The sequence below is a fragment of the Melospiza georgiana genome, chromosome 8 (genome assembly GCF_028018845.1).
Source record: "Melospiza georgiana isolate bMelGeo1 chromosome 8, bMelGeo1.pri, whole genome shotgun sequence".
Classification (NCBI taxonomy): domain Eukaryota; kingdom Metazoa; phylum Chordata; class Aves; order Passeriformes; family Passerellidae; genus Melospiza; species Melospiza georgiana.
This window is the reverse complement of record NC_080437.1, coordinates 4,093,092-4,111,377: the sequence shown is the minus strand read 5'-3', so window position 1 is coordinate 4,111,377 and position 18,286 is coordinate 4,093,092. Positions and strand designations below refer to the sequence as shown.

Here is an 18,286-nt window from a genome sequence, read left to right as displayed (position 1 = left end):
GTGGTCTCAAGAGCGCTTCAGAAATAAGAAGTATGCCCCCATGGTGAGCACAGGGAACACAGCTTCATCTAGCTTCAACAAATTTCACATTTTTTAGTACAGTTCCTCATGCTGCCAGAAGCCACAGCAGCAGAAAGCAGCAGTTGGGATTTTAGGAAGAGTGGCTGACCACCAACTGACACTGCAATAAATGAATAATTACTTTTTTAAAAAAACAAGCCACCCAAATCTAAAACAATCTCTACATTTCCACAGACATCCAATCAGGAGAATAATTTAAATTGCACATTTGAGTCAGCTCAATGCTATTTTATAGAATGGCAAACTGGTGACTCATAGCACAAATCAGAAATTAAGTCATAAAAGTTATGTTGCACCCTTCAGACTGGGTGGAGCCTTACCTCACAGAAAGTTTCCTCTTTCAGATGAATCTTAAAAGAGCTTTAGAGAGAGAGCAACTTTTTTTTTCTTCTCTTTCTAAGACCTGGCTCTGGTCAGGAGAGCTACACCCCTCTTGTCTGAGCACAGCTGAGAAACATTTCCCTTGTGGAAAGAGAACTGCCCTGAAATTTTTATATTAGTGACAGCATCAACTTGATCATGACTGTAACTTCCTTCCCCTAAATTCAGTCTTTATTATTCCCATGTGATAAATACTAAATAAAAAATGGTAACACTACCATATAACTGTCAAAAAACCCCAAACCAATATTTAGTCCGTGTATTGTGCTCCTCCCTCACACAGAGAGAGCCCTGAAAGTGTGTTCTCTGATTTTAGCCACTTTCATACATCCAAAAATATTTGCTGGTCATCCCTTTTCGCACAGGTTTTTAATCATTCCTTGGAAAATCACAATCAGCAGTATGCCAGCTCAGGAAAACAGCAGTACAGTTAATTAAACAAGTCTGCCAGCTTCCATCCTCAGCAAAAACACATCCCAGAGTGTTCCAAGTGCCACCATCCCTGCAGCCACCCAGTGCCACTGCCTGAGCTTCACCTGGCAGTTTCCTCCAGGGGCTGGGCAGCAGGGGGACAATGAACTGCAACTGTGGTGACAGGGAGGTGCTGGAACCCTGGGTGCTGAGAATTTCTGACTTTCTGTGCTGGCAGGCACTGAGCCTCAAGAAAACACAGGATTGACCTGAGGCTGTGGAGATGGATTCCAAAACTGAATAATAGAATTCAATTCTATCTGAATGAATGGTGGGATTCAATTCTTGCCATAATCTGGGATTGTTGGTGTGGGGTTTGAATAGACCTGTGTGACATCACATGGTGGGAAACTCAGAGTTTACGGTTTTAGAATGTAGTAATATATAGAAACAAGACAAAGGTTTTGGGGCAGAGGCTGGTCCCTCTTCTTCACCCTCTTCTCCATGGGTTTGGGTGGTTTTGTGTAATTTGATAAAAAACTCCATATTGCAGGCCATGGGTGGTTGGTTATTGGGTTAAAAGTGAAAATAATTCAGGTGCCACTTCTTAATTGGACAGTTTATCCTTAAAAGGCCTTCCAGAGAGAGATGGAGCTCCATTTTTAGTTTGTTAGAGGGAAGTGTTGTAAAACTCAGGGTTTGTGAGACTGTAACTGAGATAAGAACTAACAAACATCTGAGTCCCAGCAAGAAATACCATCTCACACATTTAACTCTGACCCTGGCAAAAAGAAGCAAAACCTCCTCCTGTCTTACCTTCAGGGCTTGAGGTGGTCCCACAGGAAATTGTGACCACACTAGTAAGCTATAGCTTCTCTGGAAGTCAGTGCTGCAGAGGGAAAACCTCACTAAATACACATTGTATCTGTGGTGGATAAAGGACAGCTGCAGCAGGATGTGCCCTGCATCCTCCTCCTGAGGCTTAGCCCATCTCTCCTTGGCACAGAGCAAAGTCTCTGCAGGATACAGTCTCCACTACATCCTCAAACCTGGGCCACCAAAAATCCTACCTGGCTTGGAGGATGGTTCAGCACAACCCTGGTTCTCATCAGGAGCAGAAAGACAAACCTGCAGGGTGCCCAATACCTACTCAAAATCTGGCTGCAGCTCAGATGGGTTCAGTTTTTTCTTCCTGGGTTTAGAAGAAGGCACCAGGAGTCAATATTCCTGATTTGCCCAGAGCTGCTAGAATGAACCACCACAGGAATGCCACACACGGCCAAGCCCTTGATTTTCTGTGGGTATTTCTGCACCAGCTGATTACATTCCAACCCAGCATAACCCAAGCCCTGGCTACAGGCACCAGGAAATGCAGGAACAGGAGCCTCTAATCTCTGCAGGAAGAAAACCACAAGGATTAGGTGTTCAACACACGGCAGCAGGAGTGTTTCATTTAAGTATTTTGTCCACCTCCACATCACTGCAAACCATCTACAGCTTGCTTCCTTGTGAGGCTTTTCCAGGCTTGCTTCCCAGCCCCTGGGAAGCTGACCCTCAACTTCCACCTCAGACAAGCAGGAGACAGGAAAGGCCTTCCCTTGTTCCATTAGGAAGTCTCCTTTGAGGAAAAGCTCCACTTTAATTCTCTCTCCAAGCTGTCCAACAGGACGTGTGGCCTCCCACACATCACAACCCCAGCACCTTCTCCACTGCAGACACATTTGGGAACTCTGCTTCCTCCACCCTCACGTGTGTGCAGCCAAACAGGGACACTGGGAAGAGATGCAGCCTCTGACATTTCTGCTCCAGGTTCATTTATTCAGCTCTGTCACACCCTCCCAACGCTGTGGATCCCAAGCCCCACCTGCTCCATGGTCAGGCCTCCTCACCCTGCAATGCACACCACCACCCCATTCACAGGGGAAACCTACAAATATCAGTAAAAACTTCCTTCTTCTTGCTCATCCCCACTCCAAGATCGATGAACAAACTTCTAATTCAAGTTTCTTGCATCCCCTCCCCAGGTCTCTCACCCCTTGTGATGCTGCTCAGGACAGACTCGTGGTCCTCTCTCTATGGGATTGTTCCTGTGGGAACATCTCCATGCTGAGCCCACTGAGCTCTCCCAGGTGCCCCAGGTTCCACAACTCTCCAGCAGGCTGTGAATGCTTCCCTCAAACCCTGTGTCGCCCAGCACTGATGTACTCCCAACTGTGCCCTCATAATCCAAGGATTTGTTCACCTCCTCACCCTCTCTCCATTTGGTGGTATCAAAACCTCCTCCTCTGTACTTCACCCATCTGGAGAAGTTTTTTTTGTTTATTTTACAGCTCTGTCCTCTCACAGTAACCTGGTCTGCTGGTGCAGTTTCTTCCAGCAATATTTATATTGCTTTTGAAAGAACTCATCCATAAGGCCATTTAGCATTTCCACCCTGTCTCAAAGAAAGCCCATTTAATTTATCAGCCCTGTGAGAAACCAGCCATCCTGAGAAGTACCCAAGTAGAATTGATGGTACTAAAAACAACACTGCACAGAAACACCTGATGTAACCACTCTATTAATTACACCCATATTATACAAACTCTTCCTACATCTTTCCTAATTTAATCTGTGGTGTCAGGAAGCTTGTACATCCCAGCCCCACGACAGAGAGGGATCAATTCCTCATCAGCCATCACTGATTGATGTGAGCCTAACCTGTCCTAACCACCTCTGATAGCAAAGACTGAACAGCTTTCCCAGGAAATAATTCAGCATTCCACTGCTCTTACTGTCAGTAAAGTCTGCCAGCACCTACCCAAACCCCTCTGCTCACACTGTGAGCCCATTCCTTCCCCCACTTGACAAGGATCTGTCTGGTTTTCTGCTTCCCCTTTGCAGCAACACTTCCTTTCAATTTCCTCTTTATTATGAAAGCTCCAGTTCCTTTAATTTCTCCTTGCAGATCACTTATTCCAGGATTCAGCTGCTCTGCAGAGTTTCCCAAGTGCAGTGTGAGGGAAAGGAGAACTCATCTCTGCTGTGAGGGGATAAACAGGCACAGCACAGATGCTGCCAGAGGGATCTGCCAGGATCCTGGATTCCCATTTCTTGGGTCTCAGGGATTCAACCCAACCAACCTGCTGAAAGAACCCCAAAAACCAATGACTGCAGCACCACAGCCAGGCTGCCAAGAATCAAACAGAGCCCAGCTAAAGGCAGGAGGGCTCTCTAATTATCAGTCCCCTGAACAGGAGCAAAATCCTCTTCCTCCTTCCCCAGGCTTCTGCAGGAGACAGCTCTGACAGTGGGATTTTAACATGCCCACACCTCAGTCACGTCCACTCAGTATCCTGGGCAAACACAAGATATTCAAGGATTTTTAATGGGTTTTTTAAATAATTTTCTCACACATTTACTGCTCCACTTAGCTCCAGTCCTTTAATTTCTCCTTGCAGATCACTTATTCCAGGATTCAGCTGCTCTCTCCCAGTGCTCTGCAGAGTTTCTCAAGCACAGTGTGAGGGAAAGGAGAACTCATCTCTGCTGTGAGGGGATAAACAGGCACAGCACAGATGCTGCCAGAGGGATCTGCCAGGATCCTGGATCCCCATCTCTTGGGTCTCAGGGATTCAACCCAACCAACCTGCTGAAAGAACCCCAAAAACCAATGACTGCAACACCACAGCCAGGCTGCCAAGAATCAAACAGCACAGCCCAAGTAAAGCCAGGAGGGCTCTCTAATCATCAGTCCCCAGGACAGGAGCTAAATCCTCTTCCTCCTTCCCCAGGCTCCTGCAGGAGACAGCTCTGACAGTGGGATTTTAACATGCCCACACCTCAGTCACGTCCACTCAGTATCCTGGACAAGCACAGCAGATTCACGGCCTTTTAATGCTTTTTTTTTTTTTATATCATTTTCTCACACATTTACAGCTCCACTTAGCCCAAGGAGTGAAACCAAGCCCGAATCCGAGTCTCCGCTAGATCAATCACAAAGGTCAATTTAAATTTAGACAAACACAAATTATTTGCCAGAGCCACACCGCTGAAGGAGACAGCTCATACATTAATTAGGAGCGCTGGAAAGGCCATTCCACACCTGAGCAGGTGCCGGGATGAACCCACAAGCCGCAGCTCACACGTGGGAAGGAGCGGGACCGCCGGGATGGAGACACCGGATCCGCACGGAACCTCCGGCATCCCGTGATGCCAGAACACACCGGCAGCGGCGGGGGAACGAGCGGCACCCGGGGGGACCCGGCATGAACACCTCCTCAAACAGCACCGCAGGGAGCACAGCCATGGATCCACTGCTTTAATCCGGGATTTTGGTGCCTCCCCGGAGTTCCGTGGTTGCTTGTTCGGAGCACAACAAGGGAGCGACAGGTGCACCCCCCGACAGAAGCTCCTTTGGAGGCAGCACTAAAACACGTTGTGGCAAAAGCCAGAAGGATAACCCACGGTTACACACTGTTCCCTCAGTTTAAAAAGAAAAAAGAGGGAAAAAAACCCTCCCGGTATTTTTAGCAAATCTTTCGAGCTCCAAGACGCAACCTGCTGCCTTTACAGCTTTTTTCCGCCCTGAGACACCCAGCAAAGCCGTGCGCTGCCAGTCCCTCTTTTCCTGGCAAATCCCCGAGGAAACGGGAGCGCACAGAGCCCGGCTGGCTTTGCCCCGGTCCCTCCGCACCGAGCGCCTCTGCCTGGGCTGACCTTGAGGGAGGCGGGAAGAGAAGGAGGCGGCAGAGCCGGGGCAGAGGCGCTGCGCTGCCCGCTCGGTGCCGGTGCCGCCGCTCCCGCTCCCGGCGGGGCCCCGCGCCCCCTCCCCGCCCGGCGGCCCCCAGCGCCACCTGGCGGCGGCTCCCCGCGACCCCCGCCCCGGGAGCGCGGCCCCGGAACGCCGGGCAGCGCCGGCAGCACCGCCCGCTCCCGGAGCGGCGCCGGCGGGCCAGGAGCTGCCGCTGCCGGAGCGCCACCGGGAGAGCTCCGCTGCCGCCGCCCGCCGCCGCGCTCAAGTTTCACCCGGTGACGGTGCTAAGAATAAACGCGCAGCTGGCGGAGCCGGGAAGCGCCACGAAACCGCCGTGGAGCAGCCGCGGAGCCGGGGCCCCCGCGCCGCCCGCCGGCACCGCGCCCGCCTTCTGAAGGGCACAGGCTGCCGCCTCACTCACCGTCCGGTGTCGCTGCTGCTGCTGGCGGCGCCGGCCCAGCGCCGGGAAGCGGCCGGCGGCGGCGGTGAGCGCAGCGGGGCGGCGGCCGCAGAGGAGGAGCGGCAGCGCTCTGCCCGCCGTGGCCGCCATCGCGCCGCTGGAGCCGCCCCACGCTGCTGCGGCGGCGGTGGCGGCGGCGGCGACGGTGCTGCTGCCGCCCGGGCGGGGCGGGGAGCGGCGGGGCGGGGCCAGCCGGCGCCGCTGGCCAATCGCTGCGCCCCTCCGGCCGGCCCCGGGGCTGGCTCAGCCAATCGGCGCCGAGCGGGTGGGCGGCCCGGAGAGGCGATTGGCCGGTGGGCGGGGCTGCGCGCGGGCCCGAGGGCAGGGAAACTCCTCGGCGGGGGTGCCGTGGGGGGCGGGGCCTGTTGTGGGCGTGGTCGGGAGGGGCGGGGTCAGTGATGGGCGGGGCTTGGAGTGGGAAGAGGGGGCGCGGGGGGAACCCTAAGGGGGAACAGCCAGGGACGGGATACGGGAATGTGGGGAGCACCGGGAAAGGGGTGCAGGGAGGTGGGATGCGTCGGGAAAGGGGTGCCGGGAGGTGGGATGGACTAGGGAGGGATTGCCGAGAGATGGGGAGCTCCCCGGAAGCAGAGATCACAGGGGAGAGGCTGCAGGAAGATGGGGTGCAGCAAAGATACCACAAGGGATACAGTGTAGGGGTGGCACAGGGATTTGGGGTACTGGGTCAGACTGGCACCCCAGCCAACAGCAGTTTCGGTGAAGGGTAAGAAAAGTATGTGATAAAAAATATCTGGATATATATATATGTGTGTGTGTGTGTATGAATATAGATGTGTGTGTACATATATACATACATACATATATATATATATTATATTGTATTGCAGACATGGTGGGCCGGGCTGCCAGCACAGACCTTGCAGCACCTGGGCCAAATAAGCAATCTGTGCTCAGCTTTCTCTTGGAAGGTGATGTACCTGGATTACTTTACTTAGAAAAGACTTTTTTCTCTGGCCTTGGGAGTTACTACAGCACCGATGGCAGCTCCTTCTGAATTCCTGTTATTTATCCCTCTGTGTTTCTAAAAATACAGAGAGGAGCACGACCAAGTCATGGGATGACACAGATGTGCTTCAGCATCACCCACACCATCACAACACTCCTTTTTCCATCCCCACCTCCCTCCAGAGCTGCCTGATGGGTTGTTCTAAGCTTTCCCCCAAGCAATGTCATTTTGGAGTCTGTCCCTGAGAAATGCTCCACCTCAGTCCTCATTTCTGGCTGGATTTTTCCTGCAGAGATGAGCTTTCCCTTCTTTCTCTTTGTTGGTTGGGAAAAGAGGCAGAAGCCTCGACTGTGTCCTTCTGGAAGGATTTGCCCACTGTCTTTCCAACTTCCCACATTTAGCATTTCAATTATTATTTGCATTTTCTTGGAAAACCAAGTAGACAAACTGCAGCAGCAGCTCATTGCTCAGACCTGACAGAGCCTTTGCTTGCTCCCTGCTTGCTGTGTTTCCCTCTCCTGTCACGTTGAAAACCCATGGCGAAAGGAAAAATGGTTCAGAACAAGGATTTCGAGTAGCAAAGCCCTCAGTGATGACTCCACAGTGGAAGATGTTCCCACACACATCTCAGCAAAGGAGTCACCTCATGGACCACAGCCAGGGTTTCCCTCTCTGCAGCATCCCAGCCTCTCCCTGGGACAGCTCCCAGCATCCCAGTGGGATTCAAATCCTAAAAATGGCCAAACTGTGCTCAATGCAGCTGGGCCAGCTGGAAAAGAAAGATTAGAAAGGCAGGAAAGGGGCAGGAAGGAAGGCCCAGGATGGGGAAGGTCCCTTGGGGGCAGAGCCACCTCTTCTTCCCATGAATTACCCACCCCAAATCTTTTTGCCACGTTTAGGATGAGCCTGTGCTCTCCTCCTCGTGGGGTTTCCTACAGGGACCAGCTCTGAGGGGGACAGGGATGGGCACAGCAAGCACACCCTGCCCCAGCTCTCTCCTATTCCCTACTCCTCCAGCCACTCACACTCTGGTTTTAAACATTTATTTATCATTAAGGAGGAGCTGGGAATGACCCAAAAGTAAATTTTTTTGGCAGAGTTTACACATTTCCAAGGAATGTTTGACAGAGGTGGGGGAAGATGGGCTTTGAGCAAAAGCTGAGGGCAGCAGAAAGACCAAAAATTCATTAGCAAAGCCGTGCTGAGTGTGTGGGCACTCATTACAAAGCACAAAAATGGGAATTAAATGTGAGCCCTGAGATCAATATCCCAGGCAATTAAAGGAGCCAGCAGGGAACGGCTCCCCAAGGCTCAGGGAGAGAGAGGGGTGAGGATATTGGCACCAAAATGAAACCCTGTCATTTCATGTCAAATAGCTCCTGCTAGAAGCATCTTCCACTCTTGGAAAACCTAAATAAAATAATGTATTTAACAAGGCTTTCTCCTGGTGCTCATAATTACACCTGGCTGAATATTGGAAAGCTGCTCCTGAGAAGAATGGCTGGAGAAAAGCACACCAGAGTTTGAAATTAATATTATTGCAGTGGGAAAGTGGAAAACCTAAGCTTCAAACCCTCATCCACCATCCTGTCACTGCTGAGAGAGGCATGGATTGTTCCCTCCTGCAAATAAAACACTGATGGAAGAGAAGGTGAGTGTGGGATAAGCCATAGCAAAGCCATCGCTTTGGAAAACCTGCCCATGCCCCAGAGTTCTTGGATTAAATAAACCAGCTAGGAAGAAAAAAAGCTAAATTATCTTTTAGTCCATAGATTCATCAATTTATCTGTGTTATTTAAATTTTGGATTAGCCAATTTTGCCCCTACAGATGTCCAGGGCTGTGATACAGCAGAATTGGGCAAAATCCTGCAGGTGCACTAGGCATGGGTGGAGCAGGAAATTCAGGAGGATCCCAGGTCCAAGTGCTTTTTATCTCCTTCTATTTAGAAGAAACATTGGTGCTGCCAGGTTACTGCAGATAAAAGAGCACAGCCCTGAGATGGGGGCAGAGTCTACTGACCAATAAAGGAATGGTGTTGGCCACCCTCTGTAAGCCCTGCCCAGCTTCTCATGGAGCAACAGGACAGGAGGGGAAAACTCCCCTGGGCTGGGCAGGATGGCAATCCTTGTCTCATCCCAACTCAGACCTGAGCTACCCAAACATGCCAGTGTTTGCTGGCTGCTTCTCCCGCCCCCCTTTGGGATCTGGACCTCAGCCACACAGTGACCCCTCTAAGCCTCTGGGATCCCTTTAAGCTTGGCCAAAAGGTTCATCCTACAAACCCCCAGTGACACTGGGAGGGCAGTGTCGGGATTCAGCAGCCTCCTGGATTCCTCAAGAGCAATCACTGTCTATTTATGCCTCTGGAAAATGTGTTTTTTAATGGGGGGGGGGGGGGTACATTAAAGCCTGAGGAGAGCCAGCCCAAGAGGCATCTGGAGGCAACTAAAATTAAAATAGCTAAAATTAGCCTCCTCAGCAGAGAGTCCTGCCTTTGATCTGGATGCCGAGGTGCACATGACCCAGGCGTGCCTTTCTCACTTTCCCTTCCTGCTGCCATCCCACTCCTGGGCACGGCTGCAGCTGCTGCCACACCTACCCATGGCCCTGGGGGAGGGAGGAATTCCTCCCTCTGAGGGTGGCACAGGTGCCCAGAGCAGCTGTGGCTGCCCCTGGATCCCTGGCAGTGCCCAAGGCCAGGTTGGACAGAGCTTGGAGCAGCCTGGGATGGTGGAAGGCGTCCCTGTGCACAGGGACAAGATGATCTCTAGGATCCCTTCCAACCCCTTAACATTCTATGATTCTATAGATATTTAAAAGCCCCTGAGATCCCATATACCACTCTTTCAGGCCCTATACACATGCCCTTCAGCCCTGCTAACCAGGACCTATAGAGACACTCCTCGTACAGTGCATACAAGCCTTTCAGGACCTGTACATAACCCTCTAAGACCATATAGACAGGCCATTCAGGACTTAGAAATATGCTCCTTGTACACTGTACACAGGCCTTGAAGGACCTACAGGTATGGGCCCCTGAGACCCTATAGAGAGACCTATATATATATATGTGTGTGTGTATATATATATATATATATATATATATATACCCCATAGATAGGCCTCTGAGATTCCATATACAGACATTTCAGAATATATATATATATATAAAATATGTATATAGGCTCCTCAGATCCCATCTAAGGACCTTTCAGAGCTTCTATCTGTCTGTCTGGGCCTCTCAGACCCTACATACAGAGCTTTCAGACTATCTATCTACCTATATATAGGTGGGCCCCTCAGACCTTATATACAGACGTCACAGAACCCATATGTATATATATACACATATATAAAAAAATATATATACATATAAAAAATATATATATGCACATATATATATTTATATAATTTTATGTATATTTTTATATATATGGACCCCTGAGACTATATACAGACCATTCAGAGCATATATAGATATAGATATAGATATAGATATAGATATAGATATAGATATAGATAGATATACACACACACCATAGACAGGCCTCTAAGACTCTATGTACAGACCTTTCAGACTATCTACCTATAGATAGGTGGGACCCTCAGACCGTATGGACAGACCTCACAGAACCCATAGATATACATATATACATACATATATGTACATATATATATGTATGTATACATAAATATGTATATATGTATATACACACACATTTTTTTTTAATATATATATATGGACCCCTGAGACCCTATATAGAGGTCTTCAAGTACATCTAAGCCCCTGAGGCCTCACACACTCTTCAGTGCCCTATACCCACTCCCCTCCGCCCCTACACACAGGACCCGTAGGAGCACTCACCACACGCTGTATAAAGCCTCTCCTGACCTACACAAAGAGCTTTTTGAACCCCTACACCCGCAGGGATCCCCCAAAACCCGCAGGGATCCCCCAAAACCCGCAGCCACCCCCGCGCCCCTCACGGCGCCCGGCAGGCGCCGAGACCACGCCCCCACGGGCAGACCACGCCCACAACCGCCCAGGCCCCGCCCCCGGAAGAGCGCGCGCGGCGGGCGGGGCGGCGGCAGCGGCGGCGGGGCTGAGGTGAGCGGGGTCCTGAGGGGCCGGAGGTGGCGGGGAGGGCACGGCTCGGGGCTGGGGGGGTTCATGGTGCCGGGGCTGCGGTGCTCCTGGCCTGGGGAGTGATGGGGGCCCGGGCTGAGTGCATGCCAGGGCCCGGAACTGGGCGGGGAGGAGGGGTTCCCCAGGCACGGGGAAGTTCAAGGCCCCGGAATGTGGGGTCTGCTTAGGCCAGAGGGCTGAGGGGAGTCCTGAGGGCTGAGTTGGGGTTCCCGGGTCTCGGGGGAGTCGGAATGTGAGGTCTGCTGAGGCCAGAGGGCTGAGGGGAGTCCTGAGGGCTGAGTTGGGGTTCCCGGGTCTCGGGGGAGTCGGAATGTGGGGTCTGCTGAGGCCAGAGGGGAGTCTCGGGAGTCGAGCTGGGGTTTCTGGGGCTAAGAGGAGTCGCAGCCCCCGGGAATAGGAGGATGCTGCCTCCCGGAGCTGAGGGAATAGGAGGGTCCTGCCCCCCGGAGCTGAGGGACCCCAAAGCCCCGGGAATAGGAGGGTGCTGCCCCCGGAGCTGAGGGACCCCAAAGCCCCGGGAATAGGAGGGTGCTGCCCCCGGAGCTGAGGGACCCCAAGGCCCCGGCAGTGAGGGGTGCTGGGTGCCGGGCCTTGGGGCTAAGACAGAGCTGCTGCCCGGGACAATCAGTTTTTCCGGGCCACACGGCGCTCAGGATGCCGTGTTTTGGTGCCGTGATCCCGTGTCCCGCAGTGTCCCTGTGCCTTCCCCCGGGCAGTGACCCCGCGGGGCTGGGGCTCCTGGCGGCGCTCGGAGGATGGAGGGACCCGCCGGGGTTCGGTACCGGGGCCCTGCAGGGACTTCTGGGGACCTCCCACTGTGGAGAATAGATTTGGGTTACTTTTCTTGCTGTTGTGGGATCGCCGGCGGTGCTGCCCAGGCTGTGTGAGTTATCACCCTCACTTTCTCTTGATAGAGGTTCTTAAAGCCTTAACTGCGCTGAATGGCCCCAGCTGTGTTTGATGTGCAGTCTGTGTCGGAAAACCTTTAGGGTGAATTCGAGTTAACGTACTGCTCGGAGCACAGAAATGCCTGATGTTTATCACAACGTGATTTATGTGTTCTGTGCTTGCCTGTAGTTTAATGAGCTGCTTGGGAAGGATGGTAAACCTGGCTGTGTTTAGTGGGGTGTGGGGGGGTGGGCAGGTCAAACCAGGCAGGATTTTTAGAGGTTTCTTCATTAGAATCCTCATTGCCAGCTGGGGCTCGAGTTAAAAGCCTGGCTTATCTTTAATTCCTTTATTCAGCTGTTGACCATTTTCCTCCTCCTGGCTTTTTTTGGCTCAGTCCGAGATGCATTTCCTGAGGTCGATACATGTAAGCACTGCAGGGCATGACTGCCAGGAGGGGAATTGGGTGCAGCACCAAGTTATGATCTTTATTATGTTTCTTTCTCATTTTTAGAACAGGCCCCAGCTGAGAAATACTTCCCTGTGTTCCTTGTGACCTCTTGACCTGCAAACTGGGAGCAAATACATTTCAGGTGAGGGTGGTGTTGCTGAGTGCTGTGCAACTCCCTGCTCTCAGGTGCTTTAACTGCTGAATTCATCACTTGACTGAATAATATGCCTTGTGTAGAATTATTCTTGTCCTGGAGTGTTCTCTTAGGGCTTTTCTCAAAGCTGTAGGAGAATGAGTTGCCTTTTTTTGCAGTGTGCAAAGTTGTGCTGACTTTCCTGGTGCAAGTGCTTGGGTACACTGAGCCCTGGAAGGAGTTTTTCTGCCTGAAGCTTTCTGTCAAGCCAACCTCAGCTGTTCCAGCTCTTTCATAAAATGTAAAAAACTCCCAACACCAAAAAACCCTCAAGTGGTGACTAAAAATGTGTCTGAACAGTGAATCTTAAGCTCATGTAACCCCTCTTTATTTCCTTGTGGAAGTGGCTTGTTCTCCCCATGACCCATTTCCTGCAGCAGCCTTTGTGGCATTCCCTCATGCTTCCTGAACCAAGGGAGCTGAAATGCCAGCCCTGGAGGAAAAGGAATGATGGGCCTTGGTTCCATCATTACTATCTGCCTGCTGGGCACCCTCTGGGGTGCTCTGTGTGTCACTGGTGGCTGTGTCACTTCTCCCTGTAGGTTCCTGGGTAAGCTCCTGGCAGAGTTTGAGGAGAGATGATCCAGTTTTCCTTGCTGATCATTTGAAGCAGCATTTCAGAATTTTTTTTTTTTTCAGGTGATAACTGAGGGAGCCACCAGCTTGTGTAGGTCTGGCATGTGGCAATAACCATTTTTATTTTCTTGAGCAAAAGAAGTTCTGTAGCAATCATATTATTGTTATAAAAACACATTGTTTCATGATGTTGCAGTTGCTGCAGTAACACTTCCTGAAGTGAGCTGGGATATGGAAGTACTGGGTTTTCTTCTTCCCAGGCTCCCAGTTGACATATTGGGGCTCAATATTTTAACTCAGTGCAGCAGGGCTGAGAATGCTTGGGTACAACAATAGAAATAACCTGAATTATATTAATTCCAGGTGCTGTGATTTGCTGTTGGGATGTTGAAGGGGTGCCAAAGTGCCTTGGTGTAGAGGTGACTCCAGTGGGATGATGTTGTTTGGGATAATTTAGGAAACAGTTACCCAGGGTCTTTGGGTGTTGTACACCTTTGAGATGAATGTTCCCTTTCTTTTTTTTAAAGTGAATTGTTCTAAGAAAACATGGTGCAAATGGTGTGGCTCCCTCTTAAACACAGAATCATGGAAAGGCTGTTAACAATCATCCAGTGCCACCCCTGCCATGCCAGGGACACCTTCCCCTGTCCCAGGCTGCTCCAGCCTGGCCTTGGGCACTGCCAGGGATCCAGGGGCAGCCACAGCTGTGCCAGGGCCTGCCCACCCTGCCAGGGAACAATGCCTAATGCCCAACATCCCATCCAGCCCTGCCCTCTGGCACTGGGAGCCCCTTCTCCCTTGTCCTTTTGCTCCATGTCCTTGTCCAAAATCATTTTCCATCCCTTTTGTTGGCACTGAAAGGCTGAGGATGAATATTTATCTTCAGGGTGATGCATTTGACACTTCAAGCAGAAAATACACAGACTCCTAGCAGAAAGTGAGCGGAGCCTGAGGCACTTTGTCTCCCTTAGCACACACCATCCAAAGGCTGTGGCAGCCTCACCTCTTTGCTTTAGATTTAGGATACTTTAAAAGAGGAAAAGCAGACTGTTAGATCATGAATTGAGTTTTAGATTTAGGATACTTTAAAAGAGGAAAGCAGACTGTTAGATCATGAATTGTTTTACTGTGGCTTCTACACTTACCTGAAAAGTCCTTGGGTAGTAAATTCTGGGTTCTGTTTGTCTGTCTGTGAGTGCAGTGACTTGTTTGTCCCCAGAGACACTTGCCATGGAGTTTGCTTCTGTGCATTCTGCATTTCACCTCTCTTGAGAGCAGCTCTTCATTTTGGTCATGTGAGGAGCTCCTTGGCTGTGGGGCAGGATAAGGTTGGAAGAACCAAAGCACCGATGGTTGTAAGTGGGAATTTTGTGCTGAGACTGGCACAGAGTTTGGGTTGGGGATTCTTTCTGGGTCTCCAAGGTCTTTCAAGCTAAAATTCCTGTAGTTGTTTCTTGTCACCATGATATTTTCTGAAAAATCCTTTTGCCAGGATTTCTTCTCCTAGGAAGCTGAGAGGCCTCAGAAAAGAATGAAAACAATAATTACCTGATTGTTTGGGAATATAGTCTAGAAATCATTTACCAACAGGTGAATGTTGGATTGGTTCCATGTGAATTGTTTTTAATTAATGACCAATCACAGCCAGCTGTGTTGGACTCTGAGGAGTCAGCCAGGAGCTTTCATTATCATTCTTTTCTAACCTTCTGATGTATCCTTTCTCTTTCTTTAGTATAGTTTTAGTATATCTTTTCTTTTAATATAATATCATAAAATAACGAATCAACACTCTGAGAACATAAACTCAAATTCTCATCTCTCACCCCATCCTGAAGAGCTCACAACACCACAGTTTCTCTTACTTTGGCTCTGTGATGTGGAATCTGAGCTCCTCATGTAGAGAACAAGAAAGGAGGTCATGGTTTGGGACAAGGGGAGTTGCAGCTGAGCTGTGCTTGAAACCCGAGCCCAGGGAATCCATGGGCTGTGTGTGATGCAGGCAGAGCTGCTGGGCTGCCACACACCAGCCCCAGTGTCTGTATGGACCAGCTGTGTTCTGTACCACCACCTCAATCTCTGTGTTTTCTTTTGTTTGGTACAAACTTCTCACCTCTGGCATTTTAGCTTCAGGAGCTGGAAGAGCAGTGGGGTTTTTGTCATTTTTTGTCACAAAAATCTCAGTAATGATACAGACAGATACCTGAGGTGTTCCTGCCTGCCCACCTTGGATGGAGCCAGGTGTTTGCTGCTGGCTTTGTCCTGCTGAGACTGAGCCCTCAGGCTGTGTTCTGAAAGCACAGGGCACCAGCCTGCCTTATCCATGTTCTCCTCTCTGAAGCTCAAGCTAATCCAACAATGTGTTGCTGGAAAAGCAGCTGCAGTGATTCAGACCTGCTTTTCCTTTTTGGGGGAAAGCAATGCTGTCCTCTTCTCCTGATTTCCCAAATGATCTCCATCTGGTAAATGAAACACAGGTGTGTGAATTATTTTTGTTGTTTCAGTAAGGTTTTAATTTGAAATTTCTTTGTATAGAAAAGAAGCCCCCAAAGCATGACTCTTTGGCCAGGAAGAAACATTTTCTTGAGGATGTGGCTGTCGATGATGTTTCTGTTTGAAAGGCAACTTCAGCCAAGGAGAAATTACCACATTGTGATATTCAGGTTCTTGGGGGGTTCACAAATCTTTTTCCTCCTTGTCACAGAGGAGCTCGGACTTCACCATATCAAATTCTGAGACAATCCTCTCTCTGTCACCCTGCAAAAAACCTTTGTCTCTTTCTGGAGCTGGAATTGTATCTGCAGGTAACTCAAACCTGCCAAACTGCCACCTTGCCAGCCTAGGGAGGCTTTTGCTTTGTTCTAAATGTTTCTCTTCCAGAATTAATTTTTCATTTTTATCCATTAGGAGTTAACACTGGTTTTCCTAGAGCCCAATAGGCCATAAACATTTCTTAAATGTCACTACTCTGAGATACTTTTTGTTTCTTGTGAGGTACATGCAGGTGGATGTCTATTGGATGGAGCTTCAAGGAAAGTCTCCATTCTGTGGAAAAGTCAGGAATTCTCAGGGAAATCATGCCCTGTGGCCACAGATTGTGCAAGGCAAGTTTAATGAGTTAGCCATTAAGCAGGTGCATTCCTGCTGGCTGTAAGTTTTTATAGGAAAAGGCAGCCATGTAATGTTTTCTACCCTTCTGCCAGCAGTTCTTGGGTGATCCTTTGCTCCTCAAGTCAGGGTGGAAATACCTGTGCTCTGGTGCACAGTGGCTGGTTTGCAAAGGCAGCCTGGTTATTTGAGAATAGCACTGGAAAAAGGAAATTTCACACTTCTGGGCAGGGTAGAAGTAGCTTGTGAGGCAGGATTGTTATCCTCAAAAAGGGGTGAGAAGATTTTTGGTTGGTTTTTATTTTTACAGCTCTTCTAAATTCCCTCTGACATCTCTGGAGGTGTTTCTAGGGAGCTTTTCATGGCTGGGCTTTACTGTAATGTTTTCTAGGTGGAAAGGCTGAAGGGATGTGTTGCATTTTGAGTGCAGGAAGGGAAGGCAAGCTTGGATCAGGAAGAAGCAGCATTTGGCATTTGTTTCTGTGCAAGTTTATAGCTGCCTCCTGGAAACCTGCAGAGCTTTGCTGGAGTCTGACAGGCTGAGGTAGCAAGGAAATGGTAGCAAGCCTTGCTGGGGGTGCTGTTTTCAGTGCTGCTGCCACAGATGGGCCCAGGTTACTCTGTTTGGATACACTCCTTTTTCATTTCTGTCTCCAAAGCTGTGCTTTGTGGTGGCTGCATCCATCCACTCTCAGATCCTCTGGCCACTCAGCTCTCAGCTGAAATTTGGGGTTGCTGTTGAGTTTGCAGAGTTTCTTCTGCCAGTGCAGTGGCACCAAAGTCTTTCCTCAGGATGTAAACACTCCTGCCTCCCTTGCAAGGGAAGCCCAAGCCAGCTACTGTCCCACATCCTTACAAATAATCCAGCTGCAATTTCTGAAAATGCTTTATTCAAGCTAAGTCTAAAAGCTTGTGTGTTTGCAATGCATCATCTCTCCTGAAAATCAGTACAATGGCTTGGCAGAGTAAAGCAGCTCATGAGGGGAGGGTGTCACTGATCATCCCTGAGCCATGGCTGGGTGCAGTTACAGAGCTGTGGACGTGGGATTGGTCATTTCCAGGGCTGAGGATTTTAGGAAGAGGTGGAACTTTCCTGCAGTGACAGTTAAAAAGAAATTGCTGGGCTGTGGCTGAGGTTCCTGCATTGATTGATACTTGCTAGACTCTACATCAATTTGAGTCGTGCTCTGAAACAAATGTGGTTCCTCTCCAGCAAAATTAATGTGCTCAAATATTGCCCCAATCTCCTACCTGAGGACAAATTACTTTTGCTGCTAGATTTCATTTTCCCAAAACTGATTTATGTGTCTTGGTAGGCTAATAACTTCAGTAAGGTGTGAAATCCTTTTTGTCAAAACTGTGCTTGGAAAGCTGAAAGCTTGGAGGGGAGAAGAGCAGGAGCTGTTGGGTCTGTCCTGGAAATGGGGGAAGGAGAGGATCCAGGTGTTTCATTAGCTGGAATGCACCTCCTGGCACCCCTTCAGGAGTTATTCTTGTACAAATGTCATGGAATAATGGAATAGTTCCTATTGGAAAGGACCTTAAAGCCCATCCAGTGCCACAGGGGCACCTTCCCCTATCCCAGGCTGCTCCCAGTCCCATCCAGCCTGGCCTTGGGCACTGCCAGGGATCCAGGGGCAGCCCCAGCTGCCCTGGGAAGGAGAAGCCATAACTGATTTTGGGGGAGGCAGGTTAAAGCTGTGGGGTTTTCTTTCCTGCTGGTTTTTGAATCTCAGTGTTAGTGGTGAAACTTTTCTCCTGATTGCTTCAGCCTTTCCCTTGCCTATTGACTTTTCCTTTCCATTGGATTTGTTGGGCTATTTTCCCCATTTTAATTTTTCCTTCTCCTCTTCCCAATCCTCTCAAGAAGATGGACTCAGGAGGGCTGG

The 18,286-nt window shown here is 49.9% G+C and overlaps 2 protein-coding genes across 2 annotated transcripts in view; one reads left to right on the top strand and one right to left on the bottom strand.

The window, feature by feature from the left end:
* The window catches only part of MCU (mitochondrial calcium uniporter), an 86,138-nt gene extending 79,980 nt beyond the window's left edge, over positions 1-6,158 (bottom strand). Inside the window, exon 1 of the mRNA XM_058028839.1 lies at positions 6,030-6,158. Coding sequence (XP_057884822.1) covers positions 6,030-6,158 — 129 coding nt within the window. The remainder of the gene's footprint in view (positions 1-6,029) is intronic.
* A 4,941-nt stretch (positions 6,159-11,099) lies between these two features.
* The window catches only part of MICU1 (mitochondrial calcium uptake 1), a 92,980-nt gene continuing 85,793 nt past the window's right edge, over positions 11,100-18,286 (top strand). The window contains exons 1-2 of the mRNA XM_058028643.1: positions 11,100-11,145; positions 12,587-12,665. The gene's annotated coding sequence lies outside the window, so the exon portion shown is untranslated. The remainder of the gene's footprint in view (positions 11,146-12,586; positions 12,666-18,286) is intronic.